General features: G+C 38.6%; 2 protein-coding genes across 4 annotated transcripts in view; one reads left to right on the top strand and one right to left on the bottom strand.

The window, feature by feature from the left end:
- The window catches only part of PCCA (propionyl-CoA carboxylase subunit alpha), a 445,042-nt gene that overhangs the window by 421,134 nt on the left and 3,849 nt on the right, over positions 1 to 20,059 (top strand). For 2 of the 3 annotated variants that reach the window (XM_050948393.1, XM_050948418.1), the window contains 2 exons: positions 6,713 to 6,790; positions 9,263 to 9,717. In XM_050948393.1, coding sequence (XP_050804350.1) covers positions 6,713 to 6,790; positions 9,263 to 9,331 — 147 coding nt within the window. In that variant the 3' untranslated portion in view covers positions 9,332 to 9,717. Of the gene's footprint in view, positions 1 to 6,712; positions 6,791 to 9,262; positions 9,718 to 20,059 lie in introns of those variants that run through there. The other variant, XM_050948397.1, reaches the window with a different exon arrangement.
- Positions 13,389 to 20,059, bottom strand: part of GGACT (gamma-glutamylamine cyclotransferase) — a 37,405-nt gene continuing 30,734 nt past the window's right edge. The window contains exon 2 of the mRNA XM_050951976.1: positions 13,389 to 14,523. Within this exon, the coding sequence (XP_050807933.1) occupies positions 14,045 to 14,518 (474 nt within the window). The 5' untranslated portion in view covers positions 14,519 to 14,523 and the 3' untranslated portion in view covers positions 13,389 to 14,044. The remainder of the gene's footprint in view (positions 14,524 to 20,059) is intronic.

The following is a 20,059-nucleotide window of genomic DNA, read 5'->3' as shown; positions in this document are numbered from 1 at the left end:
TGGTAACTGCTACCACCAAAATACATATGTAGCACATCAGCTTCCCCAAAAAAGTTTTGGAAATTTCTGAAACCATTGGAAAAACTAGTGTTTTGGATAAGTGGGGGTGCAATGACCAGTGCTCATTGCTGTCAGGAGGACGTCACTGACCTTTGGTTAATCAGAGGTCAGAAAATCTGGGATGTGCTATACCTACATTCATTCATTAAAGGAGTGTGGCATAAAAAGTTGAATAATCATCTGTCAAGCACTGTTAATTGCTGCTAATTATATTTTCAACTCTATAGCTTCAGTTTCCAAGTTAATTTGGAAGGAAGGGAAAACGTGCACTAATTATTTTACACAGATTTGGACAACGTCAAGGAATTTCAATTGCTGCTCATCCGATTCCTCCTGATTTGTTTTCTACTTAGGTGCTTGCTGCCAGCATGCCAACATGTCATAGAGAAGGAACGTCATGGGAGGGCAATGATACTAAAATGGACTAAGTTAACACTGAGCATTATTTTCAAGCACTTTCTACATACCTCAGTGCACAAAAGGAACATGGCTTTAATGTACCATATAATATTCTTGCAGCCATAATGATTACAAGTTGTACGTGTTTGTATTAATTTTGAAAGAGCATATGCACTATTTTGTATGTTCAAGATTGCTTGATTGTTGCTTTATTATTGCATAGTCTCCCATTGTCCATTCTCAGTATACATAAATATGTGGGGATGCGAGTGTGGAAATTATGGGAATATTGAGCGATATTTCCCAACCTCCCCCTCCCCCCCAGGCTCAGAAAGGAGACAGAATTAAAATCAGGTTCTAACTGCGCTTTTAACCAAATCAGCGATGGTTTTTGCTTGTGGATGTTACTGGGCTTTTTTTCAGATCTAAGAGCCTTAAAACTATGTTGCATTCAAACACCTGTGTTCTAAATACAATGGTATTAAAAATGTAATTGAAGGATTTTCACTTTTGTAGACAAATCAGCAGGGTTGATATTGATCCATCTTTTTAAGGAGCCACAGAGCACCAGAAGGTGATACTGTAGAGGGCCCTGTAAGCCCTCGGAGCCTTCTGTCTAATTTGGCAGAAAAACACAGAATGTAGGACAACAAAAGAACTATCCTGTTCCATAAGAAATCTTCATCCCATCCACCCCCTTCTCAAAAAAAAAAAAAAAAAGACTTAATTTTTTCAGCTGCACACAATGATTTGGTGCTCACTGTTGCATTGAACACAGTTGCTGTCAGAACAGGCAGGAAACAGTTTTCTTTTAATTGCTGAAATCATTGGGAAATGCTTCATGCACTGCTTCTATACAGCAGATGCTGTGCATTAATTGGCCTGTGTAGGACTGACCCAGGGTTCCTTGCAGCAGGCCCAATTTTAGGCAGAGGGTTTAAATAGCTTATTTATTATTTTGTATAACCTGGCATACATTATGAGTGCTTGCACGTGTTGTATTCATGGTCGGCAGTTTCTAATGTCATGTGGGTTTCAAAACCTGTGTTTCTCTGGTAATGTACTAGCAGCAGGTAAGCTCTAAATACCATCCATCAGAAGCTAATTTTTTATCCAGATACACCAATGACTGATGAACCTGTCTTTTGTCTGAATGTTTAGCACAGTAGAAAGCCATATGCCACTGGCACTGGTTCCTATGCATTCTTTACAGTTACTGGAGAGCAGATTTAAAAAAAAATTCTCCTGCATTTACATCCCTTTAGTCTTTTGTTTATTTAGCAGTTAGCACTTTCTAATATAATTCCATTTTTTAACAGCAGAATGGGATTTGGGTCTTCTAAAAGCAATCTGACTATTCTCATTTTCTTTATCAGAAATATTACTGCACACCCTTAATAGGGAACCTTGTTTTGTTACTCCCCGTCTGTTCAAAACAGACCTTAGCCCATTAGAAGGTCCTCCCTTGTGTGGGAAGACCACAGCTGTTACTGTAAATCTCATCCAGTAACTGTATCACCCCCATTTTGTGGCTCTGAAGGATGAAATTGAGAAATGAAATACTGTGCAGTCATCCTTTACATCTCCAATTTTAGGCCTTTGCACATCATTTTCATGCTTTTATTCCAAATCAAACAACATTAGCAAGAAAAACCACCTTCTGCTAAATGCCTAGCAGGAAAGGTAGTTTCTACAATCTTAATTTTTTTTAAAATAGAGAAAACCAAAAAAGTCAACTCTTACCCCCAAATCTTTGCAGTCTCTTCAAGGCTATTCATGGTTTGAAATCCAAAAAGTAGGTAGAGACCTAAGATGCAGCTCAGAGGAAACAAGAGCCGAGCTTATTTCACAAACACAACTTAAAAAGGGTTCTGTTTCTTTAAATCTTTGTGAAAGAAATGGATCTAACTTCTTATGAAGGATATTGGGGGCTTTAATCAGAAATATGAAGTGGTTTAAATCATTAGCACAACAAAGCAAACTATAAGCTTGAAGATAAAAGTCTCTGGGGGAAAGAGTCCTCTGAAAATAAATGGGACTTGATAGATTTCCATATCATTTATAACTTCCCTTAATTACACTTGGAAGACTTGCCAGTAAAACTGGAAAATTGGCAGCCTATATCCATTATAGTAATTTTGCCGACCATGGCAAGCAGCTGGCTTTACTGGATTTTATTTCCCATCACTTACAATTAATCATCAGCTGGAGATGTCTGAAACTCTTCAAAATGTAGCAATACTGTGTGACATTCAGGCCTCCTTAAAATGCTAAAATCTGCTGAGTAAATGGGCTGAGTTTTCCTTCAAGCTAACTCATTTTGGTGCAAGGCAGGCTGCTGCTTAATGAGTGCCACTTTGATAATCGGATGCGAATGTGAACCTTGACCCTATGTCAAAGGAGAGGACGCAGTAAGCTGGATGAAAGATACAAGATTCAGATCTACAAACTTTACACCAATTAGACATAGAGTGGAGAAATACATCAGTGCTGATTGGGTTTATCAAAAAGACTTGTGGGACTTGTGACCATTTCATAAGCCTAACATTGAAGACATCCTGTCACAATCATTAAGTCTTTATCAAATGATTCACAAAAGTCTTAAAGACATGTACTATACTCACAAAGATCTCTCAGTAGTAATGCCCTCAGATGTCTTATTGTACTTCTGAATTTTAAGGAGCCATCTCTGGGAGTACAATTAATCCTTATGTTCCTCCTGTAGGCATAATGAAAATAGCTCAAGGTTGCTAATTTTCAAGTTCCACTTCCACTCCTCATCCTGAATTATTTGGTTAGAAAAACACTGAAGACAGTTCCACATATTGTCTATAATCTTTCTTTAAGATTGGGTAGATAAGACCATGTAGTCCCTAAATTAGACAGAGAAAGAGTTAAGAAATTTTGGAACAGGAAATCCCATTTTATCTGTATTGTTAGAAGCAGTTGGATATTAGGTTCCCTTCTCTTCCTTTCATTTTTGGATCTACTTAAAAAATAAACATGGATTTAAAAAAATTAACCATTGAAATATTCGGAGTTACACTAAAAATGCATTCTAGAAACTAAATCTGACTGGTCCATTTTCGTATTCACATGAATCCAAGCAATTTAAATGTAGATTTTATACAGCATAAATCTGTTAAAACAAAACCAAATAGTCTTTTTTTCTTTTTAGCCAACAGAACAAATTGATCTGAGCCAGTGCAAACTAATCAGAATTTTGGGGTTATTTGTTTGTTTGTTTTGACAAATTTGGGTCATGAAGGACTTGTCCCTATAAATTTAAAACTTAAAGATGATCGTGAATTAAAATTGGATTTAATTGTTTCACACACAAAGGGAAGAAATAGAACATGTGAAAAAAGGCAAAATACTGTAACACGCACGGATTAATCCTTAAATAAGTGAGGAAAGAAGAAGTTGTACACACCACTAAGATCTTCATTTACAGGCTAAATAATACGAACAGGCTAAAGGATACACACAATTATGTAATGAAAGCAATTGGACAAAGCCCAAAAGAAAATAGAGAGATACAAATGCCTAATTTTAGGATTGTACAATGAAAGGATCATAAAGATTTAACGTAAGAACTGTGATTAAACTTCTGAGCTTAAGTGATGCTTTCACCAAGTAGTTTTAAACAAATTGCACATTATCAGAAGTACTGTCACAGCATTGTAACTTTGGGTACTTACAAAAAGCACGCTCTGTCTTCTAAATGAATAAGAATACTAGATGTTGACTAAATTATTTTTATGTGTTGGATTTTTTTTCTTTTCTTTATAAAGCCCAACTCTTTTATTATCATCCCTGTAAACACACATCTATATCAAACACAAAAATATACATTGAATTCGAGGCACCAAACAGAAGCCAACGAATACAGAATACTGATTCTCACTCATTTCCATCCATTTGCACTGCAGTACCTGACGTGCACAGAGACAACTCTACTTAGCATTTAGACAGTAAATAAATTTTTAAGGCTCTGCATAAACATTAACTGATTAATGTGCCAACCATCTGACCAAATGATCCATTTTACAGACTGTGAAACTGAATAACACAGGGGCTTGGGACATCTTGTGTGCTTGACATTAAGCACCAAATCCATATTTAGGCCCCTAAATGCCCAGATGTTTTTCAGAGCTCTTAAGTAGTCACCACTCCCATTGACTTTGCTGCTTTAGATGTCTAACTTTGAGAACTCGGCTTTGAAAATTGTGGCCTAAGCGATTTGCCCATGGTCACACTGAGAATCAGTTGCAGAGCCGGGATGAGCATTTTATGAATTCCTGGAGCCCAGTCCTCTGTTCGTGGCCCTTGACTGCAAAGCTTTTCTAAGAGTGCAGTAATGGAATGGTCTTAAATCTCTGAATTTTCTTTCTTTAGTAGGTTGGTGTCTCAACTGTAGCTAAACTGTAATGGGTGGGTTTGGTTTTGATTTCTCTTGTTTGTACTCCTGGGGCGGGGGATGACAAAAGATAGGCAGAGATGGGCTAGAGACATAACTGATAATAAAGAACAAGTGTTTGGTACCATACATAGAATCTCAATGTTAATGACTTAAACTGCACACCTGGCTCTCATGACAGAATTTCTGTATTTACAATGGCTCATGTTAATTGTTCAGCGTATCTGGTTAGAATGCAGAGTTCTTAGAGCCAACGTTTTCTGCTCTTATTCTAAAACTCTCATACTGCTGTTGGTAAGTCTGACAGAGGGATAGTGCAGAAGCTTTTTTTAGACTAGAAGTAATAAGTATCTCTCTGGCTTGCCTCAGCTTCCTGGATGTTTCAGCAGGGGACACACCATCCAAAACAGAGTTGGGGAGATGCTTACCTTCAGTACATTACTTCATAAGAAAAGTCATTTAGACACTCAGTGTATTCACATCCGTGGTTTCTTTTCTGACTGTTCTCATCTCTCTCTGTTGGATAGTACACCCTCACTAACGATTCCTAGGATACCAGGTGACAATACACGGAGACAAGCAACATGCCCAAGACTGCATAGACCATCACTGTGAATCACATCCCTTCATGTTTGTGTACCAAAAAATACCACCATCTGAACAGTGCAGGAAAAGCAGACACAGAGTTCAAAGGCACTAAAACTGCATGTACTATAGGAGTCGCAGTGGAAACCCATGAAGATTACCCAGATGTCTCAGGAAAGTTCATCCTTACACTGAACAAAACCACAAAGGCATGGCTACTAGCACACAGGGCCCATTCCATCCAAAGTGTAAATCTGTTGACTGCCATCTCCGATGATCATCACAGGGTTTCCAAAACAATCCTTGTAGTCTGGGATTACACCAGGGATGAATTTGAACCATGAAGGTTCCCCCCACCACCGTAAATGGGTAACCTGCATAACAAGCATAAAACCTCAAGTGGCTTATTTCTGTTGCATAGTCAAAGGCATTGAAGAGAGAATCTGATTCCTAGCCACAGTCAGCCCAAAAGTAGAGCTACACAGTGCATTGCATATGACCTTGAGCTTGTATATGTCTGCCAGCAGAGTGCAAATAAGCTGAAAGAGGAAATATGAGAGTTTCCCTTTAAGAGCTGTCAGCTGTGGTGAAAATTGTCATTTTTGCCTCCAAGAGCCCTCCCAGGTGGATTAAAAATTGGTGTTTCCCTCTAAGCAGTCCAAAGGCATCAGCTACCATCCATATAGTGATGTGCAAAGGTGTCCATTCTTGCTCTGCACTAGTCTGGTACCGAGTATTGTCAAAGACCCTAGTCCATTCTCTATAGGACTAAAGCTAAGAAACTTACATGGCTCCTGAATCAGGATTAGTATTCATATGGATCTGAGCCAGAGAAGTACAGCAGTGGCTCCAAAGTCAAAAACCACACACATTAAATTTTGTTCTGTCCTTTATTGATGTCAGTGTGATAGCTGTTGGAAGGTGAGAGTTTGGAAAGTTCAAGTTGCAAATGTGGGATTGGAGGGGATCACTTTGTTTTTGTTTTGTTTCTTCCTCCTCCGCCCACTACCTAATTGATTCATTTTCTGTTTTAATTTTGATTAGCTAAAGGTAACCACGGCAAGTTGCATTTCTTGTGCTGTGGACTTCTATATGACAACTTGGTTTCAGCTGTTCTGTAGAAAAACTTTTTAGACTTTGATAAACTTTGCCTAAGGAATTAATCACTTTATCTGTAGACAGAAGATGCAAGTTTAGCGCATTTAAAAGTCTTCTATCCTCATTTTTATACTGCTTTAATTTTACCAGGTCTCAGAAGGGCAGGAGATTTGTGTAATTGAAGCTATGAAAATGCAGAACAGTATGATTGCTGCTAAAACTGGCAAGGTATGCGTCGTCTCATCTTTTTAAATTGCATGTCACTTGTCAAATTGGACAGAATGTACAAAAACAAGAGAGGCGGGCTGTGCTAGTTAAAGTATTAGAAGTACAATTGTTTTTCATTTTCTATATGTTTCAAAATGAGATACCTTTAATTTTTAACATTTACATCTGCCTGGAAAGCTATTAAATAGTTACAAGACTTAGATGACACAGCATGAAGTGGTTTTACAGGTTGCAAAAATTAATGTAAATGAGTTCTTCAAAATGATTTGTTCCTTAAGATAGAGCAATTCAAACTGGTTTGAAATATTAGAGGAGCTGCAGCCGGTTCTCCAAATTCCATATTTTCAGAGAGCAGTTAAAAGCAGAGCTCTTTCTGCAATATTAATTAAATGTACATTAATTTCACATTGCCCTGATACTTGGAACAAGGTACATCAGTAGTGTAGATGAGTGGTGTTTACCCTAGAAAAGAATATTGCTTTAAAAAAAGTAATAGGTTCCAGACTGAGCATTTTTTGATGAGGACGTTGTTAAACGTGGAGTGTCCAGAAGTGTTCTAAGCTCTTTGCAGACAGATCCCTGCTGCAAAGAATAAACAATGGAAGACCTCAGTCCTGCAAACACATACATGTTTAACTTCATGTACTGTAGTACTAGCAGGACCAGGACTTAGGTAAACAAAATATGGCAAGAGGACGAGGTGCAACGTGAATGCCTCTCTCATTCTTTCCTATTACTGTAATGTTGACCCTTGACTATTAGCCTCTTGGTATTAATTCTTTTTCTGTAAGACCAAGTTTAATTTTTTTTTACATTTATTACTTTTCATTTTTAATATTTGTTACAGATTAGTTGTTTCTCCTTAATTCTCATTTATTTATTCATTGTTTTTAATCTATTCTCATATTGCAGTGGTTACTTACATTCTATTTTCCTTCTTTCTTAGTTTAATTTAACCTTTACATATTGCCACCCTTGCCTTCGCTCTGACTGATTCATTTTGTGACCTCCTAGCCAGCCTCTGAGCTTCCTCCCAAGTCCCTGCACACCTCCTGATAGTAGTAATGTTCTGTTCCTGTCCAGATGCCCTTCCCCCCCACATGTGGGTAACATTTGGCCAGTACCGTGTCATTTATGTCCCTCTTTAAAGCAGGATTTAAGTAGGATCTGAGCTCTAAGTGGTCTCTTTGTATACCCCCACAGGAGTCTCCATTTTAAAATAAAATGATGTAATTTAAGAAAATAAAAACAATTTGGGACTGTAGATAGTAAAACAGTGGCAGTTCATTAAAGCTCTTAGAATACAATTATTTTATTTATTGAATGTGAAAAACAGTGACATGGTCAAACATTCGAAAGTTCAGAGTTATGGTTCCCACAGCAAATACAACTTCATGCCTTTGTGGAGATGATGTGTTTCGGTACTCCTGGTGCTGGACTAGATTTGTCCCTTTGAATCTAGTTCATGCTGTTCAGTTTCATTGGTTTGAGCTGGAAGATACTCAGTTTCCCTTTTTTCCTCTGAATTGTCTTCCACCTCCAAAATCTGTTCTTATATTCTAACTGCTAAAACAAGTGGCTTGGGTTTTACTTAATTTGCATCTATTATGAATGTTTGTAAAATGAATAAAAATGAGGGAGCAATTTGGTTTTGCCTGATGAAGGTTCTAGACTCTACATGTGTCAGAAATAGGCGTTGGCCAAGGTGACTCCAGTACATTTCAGAAAGCATAGGGGATCCCATTCACTGAAACTGCTGTGAGAACAGACAAGTTGTTTTTTAATTAAGTAAAGTGTTTTCGCACTAATTTTGGGGAATCTTTTTGCATTCAGAATTTAAAAGTAGCTATTTAAAAGATTCAGACATATAGATCTGGCAGGTTTGAGGAAAACTGATTTAGAAAATAAAGATCTGTTTTTAAAAAAAATCCCACAATGTTTTTGCCAGTGTAGAGTCTTCAGCTACTACAAGATGTTGAGCTGTACATATTTGAAATAAAACATGCTCTATACTCTGCAATTCCATATACTGGGTATGTGGGACTAGTTTAAAAAAAAAAAAAAAGAAATAGTCAGGAAACTGACTTTGTGAACATGAGTGTAAACTAAATATACAATTGCCTTTATTTGACAACTGTGGTTCTTTGACTTTTTTAACCTTGTTATTTTTACTTATGACTTTTTTTAGGGAGGGGTAACAGTGTTCTGAGTTGTTCTTGACATCTCTGTGGGGTAGAGTTCAGGTTGTGTGGCTGCCTTGCAGAAAGTGTCACCGTAAGATTGTGAAGTGCTTGGAGATCTACTGATAAAGCACTAGGTATTATAGTATTCTTACTCAGCAATCTGTCATTTATTCTGTGTATGCACTGTACATTCAGGTACATGCACTAATGAGGGTTGCGCATGCTAAAGAACTTACACAGCCATGTTTTCAGGGAAGATTTAATAATTATTTTCACCTTCACACTGTAGGTGAAAGCTGTGCACTGTAAAGCTGGTGAGACTGTTGGGGAAGGAGATCTGCTCATAGAACTGGAATGAAACATGCGTCCTTCATATCATCATACAGTTCAATTAACTCTTTATTTATATCCAGCATATAAAATGAAGGTATTAATACAGAGAAAAGTGTAAAACAGACATTCCTATGGAGCAAATTCTATACAGTCATATTTATGAGTGACGTTCTCTATCCAGCAGACAAATATTAAGACCGCTAATGAATGTCAGATTTTTATTTCTATAAATAATTGTACATAAGATTTGTAATTCTCCTGATTTTCAGTATCAAATACAACTCAATAAAAATGGAACATTTCTGCTTAAATAACGCCTCTTTGAATGTATTTTAAAGTACACAATATTCAATCTCAGCCACTGCCATTTCAAATGTGCATGAGGCCCACTGTCCAGAATAGTTGATAAAGTAATCAGTGAGTAAACAGAGCAATTACCCCTAAACAATAACTACAAAGTGTTTGATTTCTGTTCAGATGCATTGTAACTTACAGAATTTTGAAGCCTCTACCTGTATGCAAGGCACTGCATTTAGCCATATGGAGTGGAAATCCATCAACTCCAGCATCCGAAGAAGTGAGCTGTAGCTCACGAAAGCTCATGCTGAAATAAATGTGTTAGTCTCTAAGGTGCCACAACTACTCCTGTTCTTTTTACCTAGAAAATGTCTGTAAAGTTGGAAAATGTGGAACAAATCTACCACCACCAAGACAAAAAAAAAAATGCAGCAGATGTTCTAAACTGGGGGTCAGCAACCTTTCAGCAGTGGTGTGCTGAGTCTTCATGTATACACTCTAATTTAAGGCTTTGCATGCCGGTAATACATTAACCTTTTTTTTAGGTCTCTCTATAAGTCTATAACCAAACTACTGTTATATGTAAAGTAAACAAGGTTTTCAAAATGTTTCAGAAGCTTTATTTAAAACTAAATTAAAATGCAGATCTTATCAGTTTAGTGTGATCCTTGCCCTGGCTGAGCTTTCCAATGTCTGGTGGCACATATTTCCATACTTTAAGCTGCACACAGGCTTCTGAGTGTTCAGTTGTTAACCGGCTGGAACCCCAGGTCGGCAGCTGAGGTGAGTGGAGCTGGTAGGGCTGAGCAGGGCCGAACGCCTGGATCCTGTCTGGCAGGGGGCCTGTGCTGGAACTCCAACCGGAAGCAAGGTGAGTGGGGCTGCGGCGGGGACCCTGGCTGGCGAGGGGCCAGCAGCTGGAACCTCAGAGCAGTGGTGGGCTCAGCCCGCCCCGCGTGCCATCAAAAATCGACTCATGTGCCACCTTTGGCACACGTGCCATAGGTTGCTGACTCCTGTTCTAAACCTAGTCCCTCATTGGTTGATGCTATAAAGGAAGAGAAGCAAGTCTATATTCCTGACTGGTAAAAATGAATGTGTGTCTCTCTAGTAACCTACTGTGGTTCTTCCAAAGCTGAAAGAACTGTGATTCCTGGTGAAAACCCCCCACACTTCTAAAGCCTCAGACCAGCTGAGGTGGTAATCAGGTGTATTTTGTGCAGAACATTTTCAATTTGTTTTAAAACAAAAGAGCATTTGGTCTAGATTTGTGATTGTTGTCTACTGCAGGCAAAAGGAAGTGTGAGCCAGAGTGTTTACTGAAAGTTGGTACCAAACTGGGAACTTATGCTCTGCTTAAAGATATTCTTGTAAAGCTGCAGTGTAAGAATTGCATTACTTTACTTCCAAATAACCAGAGCGAAAGAAAGTTATACAAAATCTGAAACTACTTGGAATCATCAGTTGAAGTTGGATCTTTGTTTATACTCTATTCCAAAACTAAAATTAGCTTCTCCAGCATCCTGACATGCCGCTGTAGATAGTGGTTACTGACCTTTCACCAGCAGCACCCCTGCTCTCTTGAATGCCAGAGATCACCCTGGAAGTAAACAGGTCCCGCATTTAAAGACTTGCCATGGAGCTGAATCTTCACTTTAGGTAGTTTTGCAGAGGTTTCTTTCCACCCCACCCCACCCACAGTTACAAGAATGCATTAAACCCTAAGCCTGCTGTGTACAGCTCCCACAAACCTGGTTGCTGCAGTCTCAGGCCAAGTGTTTATCCTGTGAGCCTAATTCTGTCATCAGCCCTGCTCTGGATTGTACTGCTACCCAAGAGAGTCCCTAGGAGGGCAGTAGTAGTATTTTATTTTGCTTTGGGTAGAAATGCCACCAGTTTCTCTCCTAGTGTAATGGTTGACTACTATAGACAATTACTAGAAAGATCTCCTATCTAGCATTCCTGTGGCCCCTCCATAATGGAGAAGGGTAAAATTATTTAAGTGACTTAGGTACCTAAATCCCCTTGACTTTCATTTTCAGCTAGAAATTTTCCCCAAAGGGCCACTTTGCTTGAAGTGTTTGATCCAAGAGGTATTTTCATTTCAGGGTGAAAGTGATGTTAGAACCTTACTACAGGGCTATCTCCAGTTTGGCTAAGAGTATGTCCTTGATTTCTGAGTTACTTCTACCTAAGCCCTTAGTGATTTGTCTAAAACCACAGAAAGAGTAATTCAGGCAGGCGTGATCCTATCCTGACTAAGCCCTAACCTACACTATAGTTAGGTCAACATAAGGCAACTTATGTCAACCTAATTATATCACTGTCTATACTACAGCCTTGTCTGGCCAATGGGGTACCTACTACACTCACATAACTCCAACTGCACCTCCACTAGAGGCATAGATCTTATGGCAGTGTAATTAGGGCAACACAGTGTCAACGTAGACACTATGTTACTTACATCAGCTGTCTCCCCCTGGGCTCTCAGTTCCCTGATTGGACTCTGGGCATGGCTTCCCCCCGATCCTAGTCGATGGAAGTGCTCCTGGTGAGTAGTGTGGACATCAGCCACCACAGTATTTACTAACCTAGATCGACGTAAGATTGTAATGTAGACCTGCCCCCTCCCTGTCCTATACTCAGACCACTTTACTTTGTCAAGCATCACTATACTTAATTCAACAGTATATCCATTCCAATGTCGTAGTTTTACAGCAGTATAGGATAAAACTGTCTGCTTAAGAAATTTAGCAAGAAACAATGCAAGATTCTTCCAAGTTTCAGTAAAAATGTTTTTAGCCCTTACAGTTTTGAAGAAAACCGAACTATGACTCAGTGTGTCAGGCAGCCTGAAATAAAAGCCCTATCCATCTTAGTGGCATGTTTAAAAGTACCCTGTATAATTTTTCCACGTGATTCTGCATACAACAGTTACAATTATTAAATAAGAACATATTCTTCCCTGGATCAGTGTGAAGATCTCCCATTGTCATCAGAAGTATATACCAGGGATCGGCAACCTTTGGCACGTGGCTCACCACGTGGCAAACCGGCCCCCTGGCGGGTCGGGCCGGTTTGTTTACCTGCCCGCATCTGCAGTTCAGCCAACGGGGGCAGCAGGAAGCGGCACGGGCTGAGGGATGTGCTGGCCACCACTTCTCGTCGCCCCCATTGGCCGCGATTCGCCACTCCAGGCCAGTGGGAGCCGCGATCAGCTGAACCTGCAGACATGGCAGGTAACAAACCAGCCCGGCTCACTAGGGGGCTTACCCTGGCGAACTGCGTGCCAAAGGTTGCTGATCCCTGGTATATAACCTTGATGTTGTAACCCCAATGCAAGGAACCTCACTGAAAGTGTAATGTGGCTTAGTCTACACATTACATTTCACACACGCGCATCCTCCCCTCATTGACAGGTTTATAGAATGAATGTAGCATGTGCTCTGAATATTACATGTGAAGTAGAGGACCTACTAGGTAACATGCAGCAAGAGAAAAAAGTGTTTGCCTAAATAGTGCAAAAGAAAAAGACTAAATCCTTTTTTATATTTAAAAAACAAAATTCAAACAGTTCAGTTTTCATGTATTAAAGATTTCCTAGAGACTTCTGAGCTATTATATCACAAAGTACTTGGCTAAAAAAAAGTCCTATAATGTACTGGGCAGTTAAAATCAGCTGTCAAGAAGTTCCTGAGCCCACATTTACTCACTGTAATGGCACCAAGAGTGCTGGGATGGTCTAGTGGGACAAAATAAAAACATGATTTTAAATTTAACTCCTGTACATTCCCAAGATTTTATCCTAATACATGTTATAAACCCAGTGGATCTTACAAACAATTGTTACAATCAAGTTAGCTTTAAGAGACAAAATTCGGCACAATTTGTTACACCACACAGAGAGAAGTTCATTCTATTTTCAGGATTTTCTAATTCTCTTTACTACTATTTCTATCACTTGACATAGATGTAATTGTTTTCTTTTGAGACAGATACTGACTGAGGATTGTCATGCAGTAATCTGGGCTGTTTTTCCAATATACTGAAATCAGCCATATTTCATTATCTTGCAGTAGCACTACTGTTTTACCAGTTTTACAAACATGACATGAAACTTTAACAGTTAGTGTGAAGAACCTTTCTACTCAGCTGCCCTTTTACCTTGATTTTACAAAAGAAAGAAAAAACCTAAAGTATTTTACTCACTAATCAAAAACAATTATTCATCTTGGCCAAGGGAACAAGTAAAATTTTCCCAGGCTTGGCATTAGAGTCTGTATCTCTATGGTAATAATGTTAGAATCAATGATTTTGTGGTTAGAAAGGTTACAAAAGGTCTTAGGTGCTTCAATAAAAGTATTGTAGATTTACTTGAGAGAGGCTTGTGATCAACACGTGTTTAGTGCATTTTCTTAATACATTTTGTTACCTTTCATTTTTAATCTCTACTTTCACGTAGCACATAATGAAGACCGTGATTCCCTAAGGAATCATAGTTGTCATAGTAAGGGAGATTTATCCACTCTGGCTGGTAGGTAGTTGTGCTGTACACAAAGCATTCCATAATGCTGTTAACAGCTGGCCTCTCTTCAGGTGCACTGCTTTTACCTTTCCACTCTACTACTACAATTCTCACTGGAGTACGTTGATACATGTCTGGGCAACCTTCAAATTCATCAAGGAATTGCAGCATCTGGTCATCAACAGAATAAATCTCTCCAGTAACATGGTGTCCAGTTCCTGAGATGTTCAGCAAAAAAGGAATGTTATATTTTCCTGCAATCACCAAAGGGTATTTCTCCATAGTGCGTCCCCTGCCTTGGAATCTTGCTCTCCCATGGGTACCATTTATCATGTGCTGGTAGTTGGGCTGGCCTTTTTTAAGGGTTCCATACACAAAAACACGAGCCATTCTACCTACAGAAGAAACAGAGACAAAAATAAGTATTACTAATAACACTGGTCTACATTTTTGAGAAGTCGTCTGCTTCAGAGATAAAATGTGATATTTATTATGTATTTTGATGTGCTGAATTCAAATATGACAATTAAAACAACTGATTGGCTACTGTTTCTAAGATATTTAAGTTTTTACGTTTTATGTCTATGTATATTGTGTAGATAGTAGAGTTTTAATCATAAATTGTAAACCTAGGTCTTTTCATGTGTTTATGGTTGCTTTACATGATAATATTTCACCTGTCCTGTTTATGTAACACTTTAAAAATCAGCAAAAGGGTTATATAAATAAAATTTATTATGAAACAAAAGGCAAAAAACCATTACGTATATAGTTTAGTCCTATTCAGTAACTACTCGGCGCTTCTTGGCTTGTCTCTTGTATTCATTAAATGGAGCATCTCTTGTCACTGTCCAGCAATAGTCTGCAAGCATTGATGGGCTCTATTTGCCCTGATAGCCTGCCAGGAGATTCCACTGCTGTAGTCTAGAGCCCAACAGCTCTGCCTTACTCTTTGGTAGTCCAAATCCCTGACAAGGTCATTCAGTTCACCTTGTGTTATGAGGTGTGGTTCAGAGGAGGAGGATGGGAGAAAATGTGGGTCCTGTGACATTGATGGTTCAGGACCAGAAGTTTCATCCTCTTCCTCGTCTGACTCAAGTGAGAATGATTCTGGTGCATCAGGAACCGGCAGTCCTTCTCCGTGGGGTACTGGGCGTAGAGCTGATGGAATGTTTGGATAATGCACAGTCCACTTTTTCTTCTTTGACACATCTTCCCCAATTGGAGGCACCATGCAGAAGTAACAATTGCTGGTATGATCTGTTGGCTCTCTCCAAATCGTTGGCACTGCAAAAGGCATAGATTTCCTTTTCCTGTTCAACCACTGGCGAAGATTTGTTGCACAAGTGTTGCAGCATATGTGTGGGGCCCACTTCTTGTACTGATCTCCAATTTTGCAGCCAAAATAAAGGTGATAGGCTTTCTTAACCATAGTGGTTATACTGCGCTTTTGTGATGCAAAAGTCACTTCACCACAAACATAGCAGAAGTTATCTGCACTCTTCACACAAGTACGAGGCATCTCTGCTCACTTTGGCTAAACAGAAATGTGTCCCTTTGCAAAATCAAACACTGACAAATAAGAGAGCACGACACTGTATGATTTCTAGAGCTGATATAGGGCAATTTGTTGAGCAGAGTGATGTAAGCTTCGTTATGATTGCATCATCCATGACTTCTAGGAATAACATGATGCAATTCATATCATGTATGACGCAATACCAGCTTCAGATTGCATCATTCATTGTTTTGCCTAAAGCAAGTACTGTCCAAACCCAGTCATAGATTTATTCATAGATCCAGTCAAAGATGTATTTTAGTCATTTCTGGTTTAAATTGAGATCCCTTCCCTTTATAACTCACTTATCCTCCGCCATTCCCAAGTCAAGGGTCGTATATACTGACCCAATAGCATATCTTGAAAACTAGAGCCAATCAACAATTTTAAGCATCATTTTCATTCTCAGTGACCCAGAATTAGTAAAGTTAGACTACATTTATTTCAGAAGCATTTTGGCTGTAGAGCAGTGTAATCTATTTCATAAAATGAAAATTCAGTGTACACTATGCATTGAAGGTACATGCACACACAAAACTATCTGGAAATAACTGAGCAAGGGAATTTTGTTACATGATCAATCTTAAACAGATAAATTGCAGCAACAGCATCTATCCATTGTGCTCAAGTCCAGCATAAATATTGTTTGGGAAAATTCTATTAATCTTTAATTTTCTTTCCTATACACAGATTAATTTCCATTATTTCACTACAGCAGCCACAACAATGACCAGATGTATTTTTGAACCATAGTGAAACTAGAACATAGCTTGGCTCACTCTTTCACATGTTTACATGAGCCTTGCTACGGCCATGCTAATGCTACTGTGCTATGATGCTTTGTGACATACCAAAAGCAACCCGGGGAGCCATTTCAGTTACCAAAACAACTGCACTACAATTTACATGTCCTTTACCAAAACCAATGTGGAAATGTACAGTAGCAGTTACATTTTTACCTGTCTGTTCCTCTGCTAATTATTACAATTTGGTCTGTTGGGTGTAGCAGGTTTTAAGACTACATTTGATTTATTGGGACTAGCGATAGCAATGAGTGAGTCATAGCCACTTGGGTGCTTTCCACCTCAGTGGAAAAGTGTGTGGCTACCCTCCCAGCACATTTGAGAGTCCTTATTTCACACTGAAGGAAGTGCACTGCTGTCCTAGAGCAGAAGCAGTGCATTTCAGTATGAATGTTTGCATGGCTAGTTGTCATACAGGGTAACACAGTGGTTTAGCGTTTGTCATTTAAAAGCAAAATTCAGGTGTTTGAACACAGCATAACATCATCGCGCTATGTTACATAAGAGCATTTAAATGAGAAGGAGACAATAAGGCTTATTTTTCCATATGATGCTGCAAGCTTGGTCCCAACATTAAAGCAAGGACAGAGCCTTGAAGATGTTTATAGTAGCAGTAACCTGAGCTCTGGCCTTAGGAAACAGAGGATGAGTAGCACCAGTGATTGGAGAGAATTTTACAACTGTGCCAATAGGCTCAGAAACAGGAGGAAATGTCCCAAAGTGAGGCACATCAAAAGCATAGTGGAAAAAGAATAGTATGATGTGGGGTTGTTTCATGTAATGTACTGAAGAATCTTTTGTAACCTCAGCATTTGTGAATTCAGACTGAAAATAATAGGAACACCAGATTGGGCGGGGGAATTCAGGGAAAATTAGATCACAACTGAGTCACTGAGAGTTGAAAGCAATGGTCACAAGTGCCAGGACATGTTAGACTCATACATTTAGAGAAAAAGGTGCTCCGGGGTGCTTGTAACAACTATTCAATGACAAAGTTTACAGACGGGGTAGTACCAGAGGACAGTGTTCTCACAAGCTTATCCGCTACAAGTCCTTTCTGAATGAACAGTACAAATGTTATGATTTACACCCAGCATTTGGGCGGTGGGGGAGTGAGGGGAGGGGAAAAGAATGGTGAATTTCAGTGCTCATGAAAGTGAAACAACAGCCTGACTTCAGCTGGTGTAGAAGGCAAGCACAGAATGTTGTTCAAGCCCTAGCCAAATCCTCATATCCAGTTCTGCCAATGCACTTCAACCTTACCTTACATTACCCTGCCTAGACCACTCCTGAGTGTCACTTGAACACAGGTTGTGAATACATTTTCTGAATCTTTATTTTATTTTTGAGTATAACAGTCCTAGGGCTTAGTGTGGGAGAAAGGGGTGGTTTTATGAAAAGGTATGGGAAAAAAACCTAGCTTCATCTATTCCTCCCCCATTTTGTGTGTGTGTAACAAAAGCAGTTTCAAACTGTTTGATGCTCTAACAAATTTCACTATAAGTCACTAAGCTGCCTTGAGACTCTCATTTTCACCCAACACAGCAGTGTGGCAGCCCAACAGAGGTGAGCCTAACACTCCTTTTTGAGAGAGGTTTATTAGACAAAACTCAAATATAGTAAGAAAACCTTTAAAAGCAAAATTGAATTAACATGTTTTCTGCTAATTGTTTTTATTTTAGTAACCTACCAAATATTTATGGCAGATGGGGAAGAGCTGGACTATTCAGAAGGGCACATTATTGGTCTACAGGATTGTCATTTAAAACAGCCAGCAACCCATTTGACCATTGGAATAATGCTATTACTTCAGTGAGGAAAAAAATGACTTCCCAATATTGTATTGTTTGCCCAAAACAAAATAAAAAACAAACTTTCCCCCCACTTGGGGCAAAAAAGATCACACTGATTTGGTCTGTGTGTTGTCAAGTTAGTGCAGTATAATTTACCATTCATGACATCAAATGAGTTTTGCGATACAACTCATTCCCTTACAATAAAATGAACATTAATATTCGGTTGCTCTGGCTCCCTTTTATAAGAAAAATCATTACCTTTCAGCTTGTGTTTTGAATAACAAACACAGATCCTTCAGGAAGAAACTTGTCCCAGTGGGGATTGAGGAAGGATCAGAGTTAAGCACTGAAACATGCAATTAATTCCCATTAGGGGATTAGGGCACTTGTGTTCACTTTGAATCAGAAAAATGAATTGTGAATTAAATTGTTCACAATCAAGAGGTTACTTGTCAGAGTTAATAAGTTAAAATATAAAAGGAGAAAACTAAAATGCAAACAAAAAGCTCAACAGTAAATGGTGCATCTGTAAGAAAAAGATATGCTTCATTTCCGTTAAACAGAAGATTTTTCCCTACTGTACATCTGAAGTTACTCTTTGAAAAAGTTTCTAGTGGGAGGACTGTTAAATGAGAAATGTATGCATCACATTTTCTACTACCAAAGTGTACTTGAATGTTTAATATCATTTCATTTGAATCTATTTTAAAATAGCTAATGCAGTCCCAGCACTCCACAAGATTTACCACTTGGGTTTCTGTTAAAAATTCCAGTTTGTGACACAATATTTAAAAAAAGGAATTTACCATGTAAAGATCAACTAGGAAATGGAAGTTTCAATCACTGTCCCTCATCTAAATGTAACATATCTGTCTAATGTAACAAAGCCTGAGTGGCTATGCCTCAAAAAAATGTGACTTGTTAAAAGACGCAACAATAAAAAGCTGTTGCACTGCTGTGCAGTAAATACACTTTAAAACTAATCATTAATCCTGGCCGGCCAAACTTCTGTACAAATACATTAACCATGGTTGAAACAAGAGCAGTGAACATTTGTACTTGATGAAGATAGTTGCTGAATGTAGTTTCCTATAAGAACAAGTTATACAGTTCTCTGCATAATAAACAATAAATCCAGTCTCCCACCCTAGTTGTTGCTTACTGCATCACAGAAACAATTACAAATTATTAGCATAATTTCTGATAGTTATATTTTGTCTGATTTAAGTACATTTTTAGCCACCTTGTGGCAAGAGACTAAAGAGCAGGATCTAATTTTAGGACTTTAAACCACACTCTAAAAATAGTTCTAGGCTGTACTCCTAGACTGAATATTCAACAGTGAAAACAAACAAGGTGCCTCTTCGGGTAATCCAGTCTGACACTTCATACCTTTTCTACCTTAGACTACAGAAAATCAGACCCTATAATGTACACTAGCTTCCTGGGCAAAACAAACCCATTCAAAAGTACATTCATTCAAATATTCATGGGAAAATGTGAGTGAAATCTGTATGTCATCCCTTCAAATTATTTCTTTTAACTATGAGTGACAGCCTGGCAAACTGTTGATGCAAGCTATCACTAGTCATTTTGTCAGGACTAGACTTAAATACTAGAAGTTAAAGTAACTGGGTTTTCGGATCATGAAATTAGAAACTGTAATTGGGTTAGCGGAAAAGCCAGCTATAAAAATGCTAGAAACAAACAGGGCTGGTGCTGTAACAAGGTTTAAATACGGTATTCCCTTATAAGCTTGTCTAATGACTGAGTC

Source organism: Gopherus flavomarginatus, chromosome 1 (genome assembly GCF_025201925.1).
Source record: "Gopherus flavomarginatus isolate rGopFla2 chromosome 1, rGopFla2.mat.asm, whole genome shotgun sequence".
NCBI classification, from domain to species: Eukaryota; Metazoa; Chordata; order Testudines; family Testudinidae; genus Gopherus; species Gopherus flavomarginatus.
The sequence above is the reverse complement of the archived record's forward strand: the minus strand, read 5'-3'. Positions and strand labels throughout refer to the sequence as shown.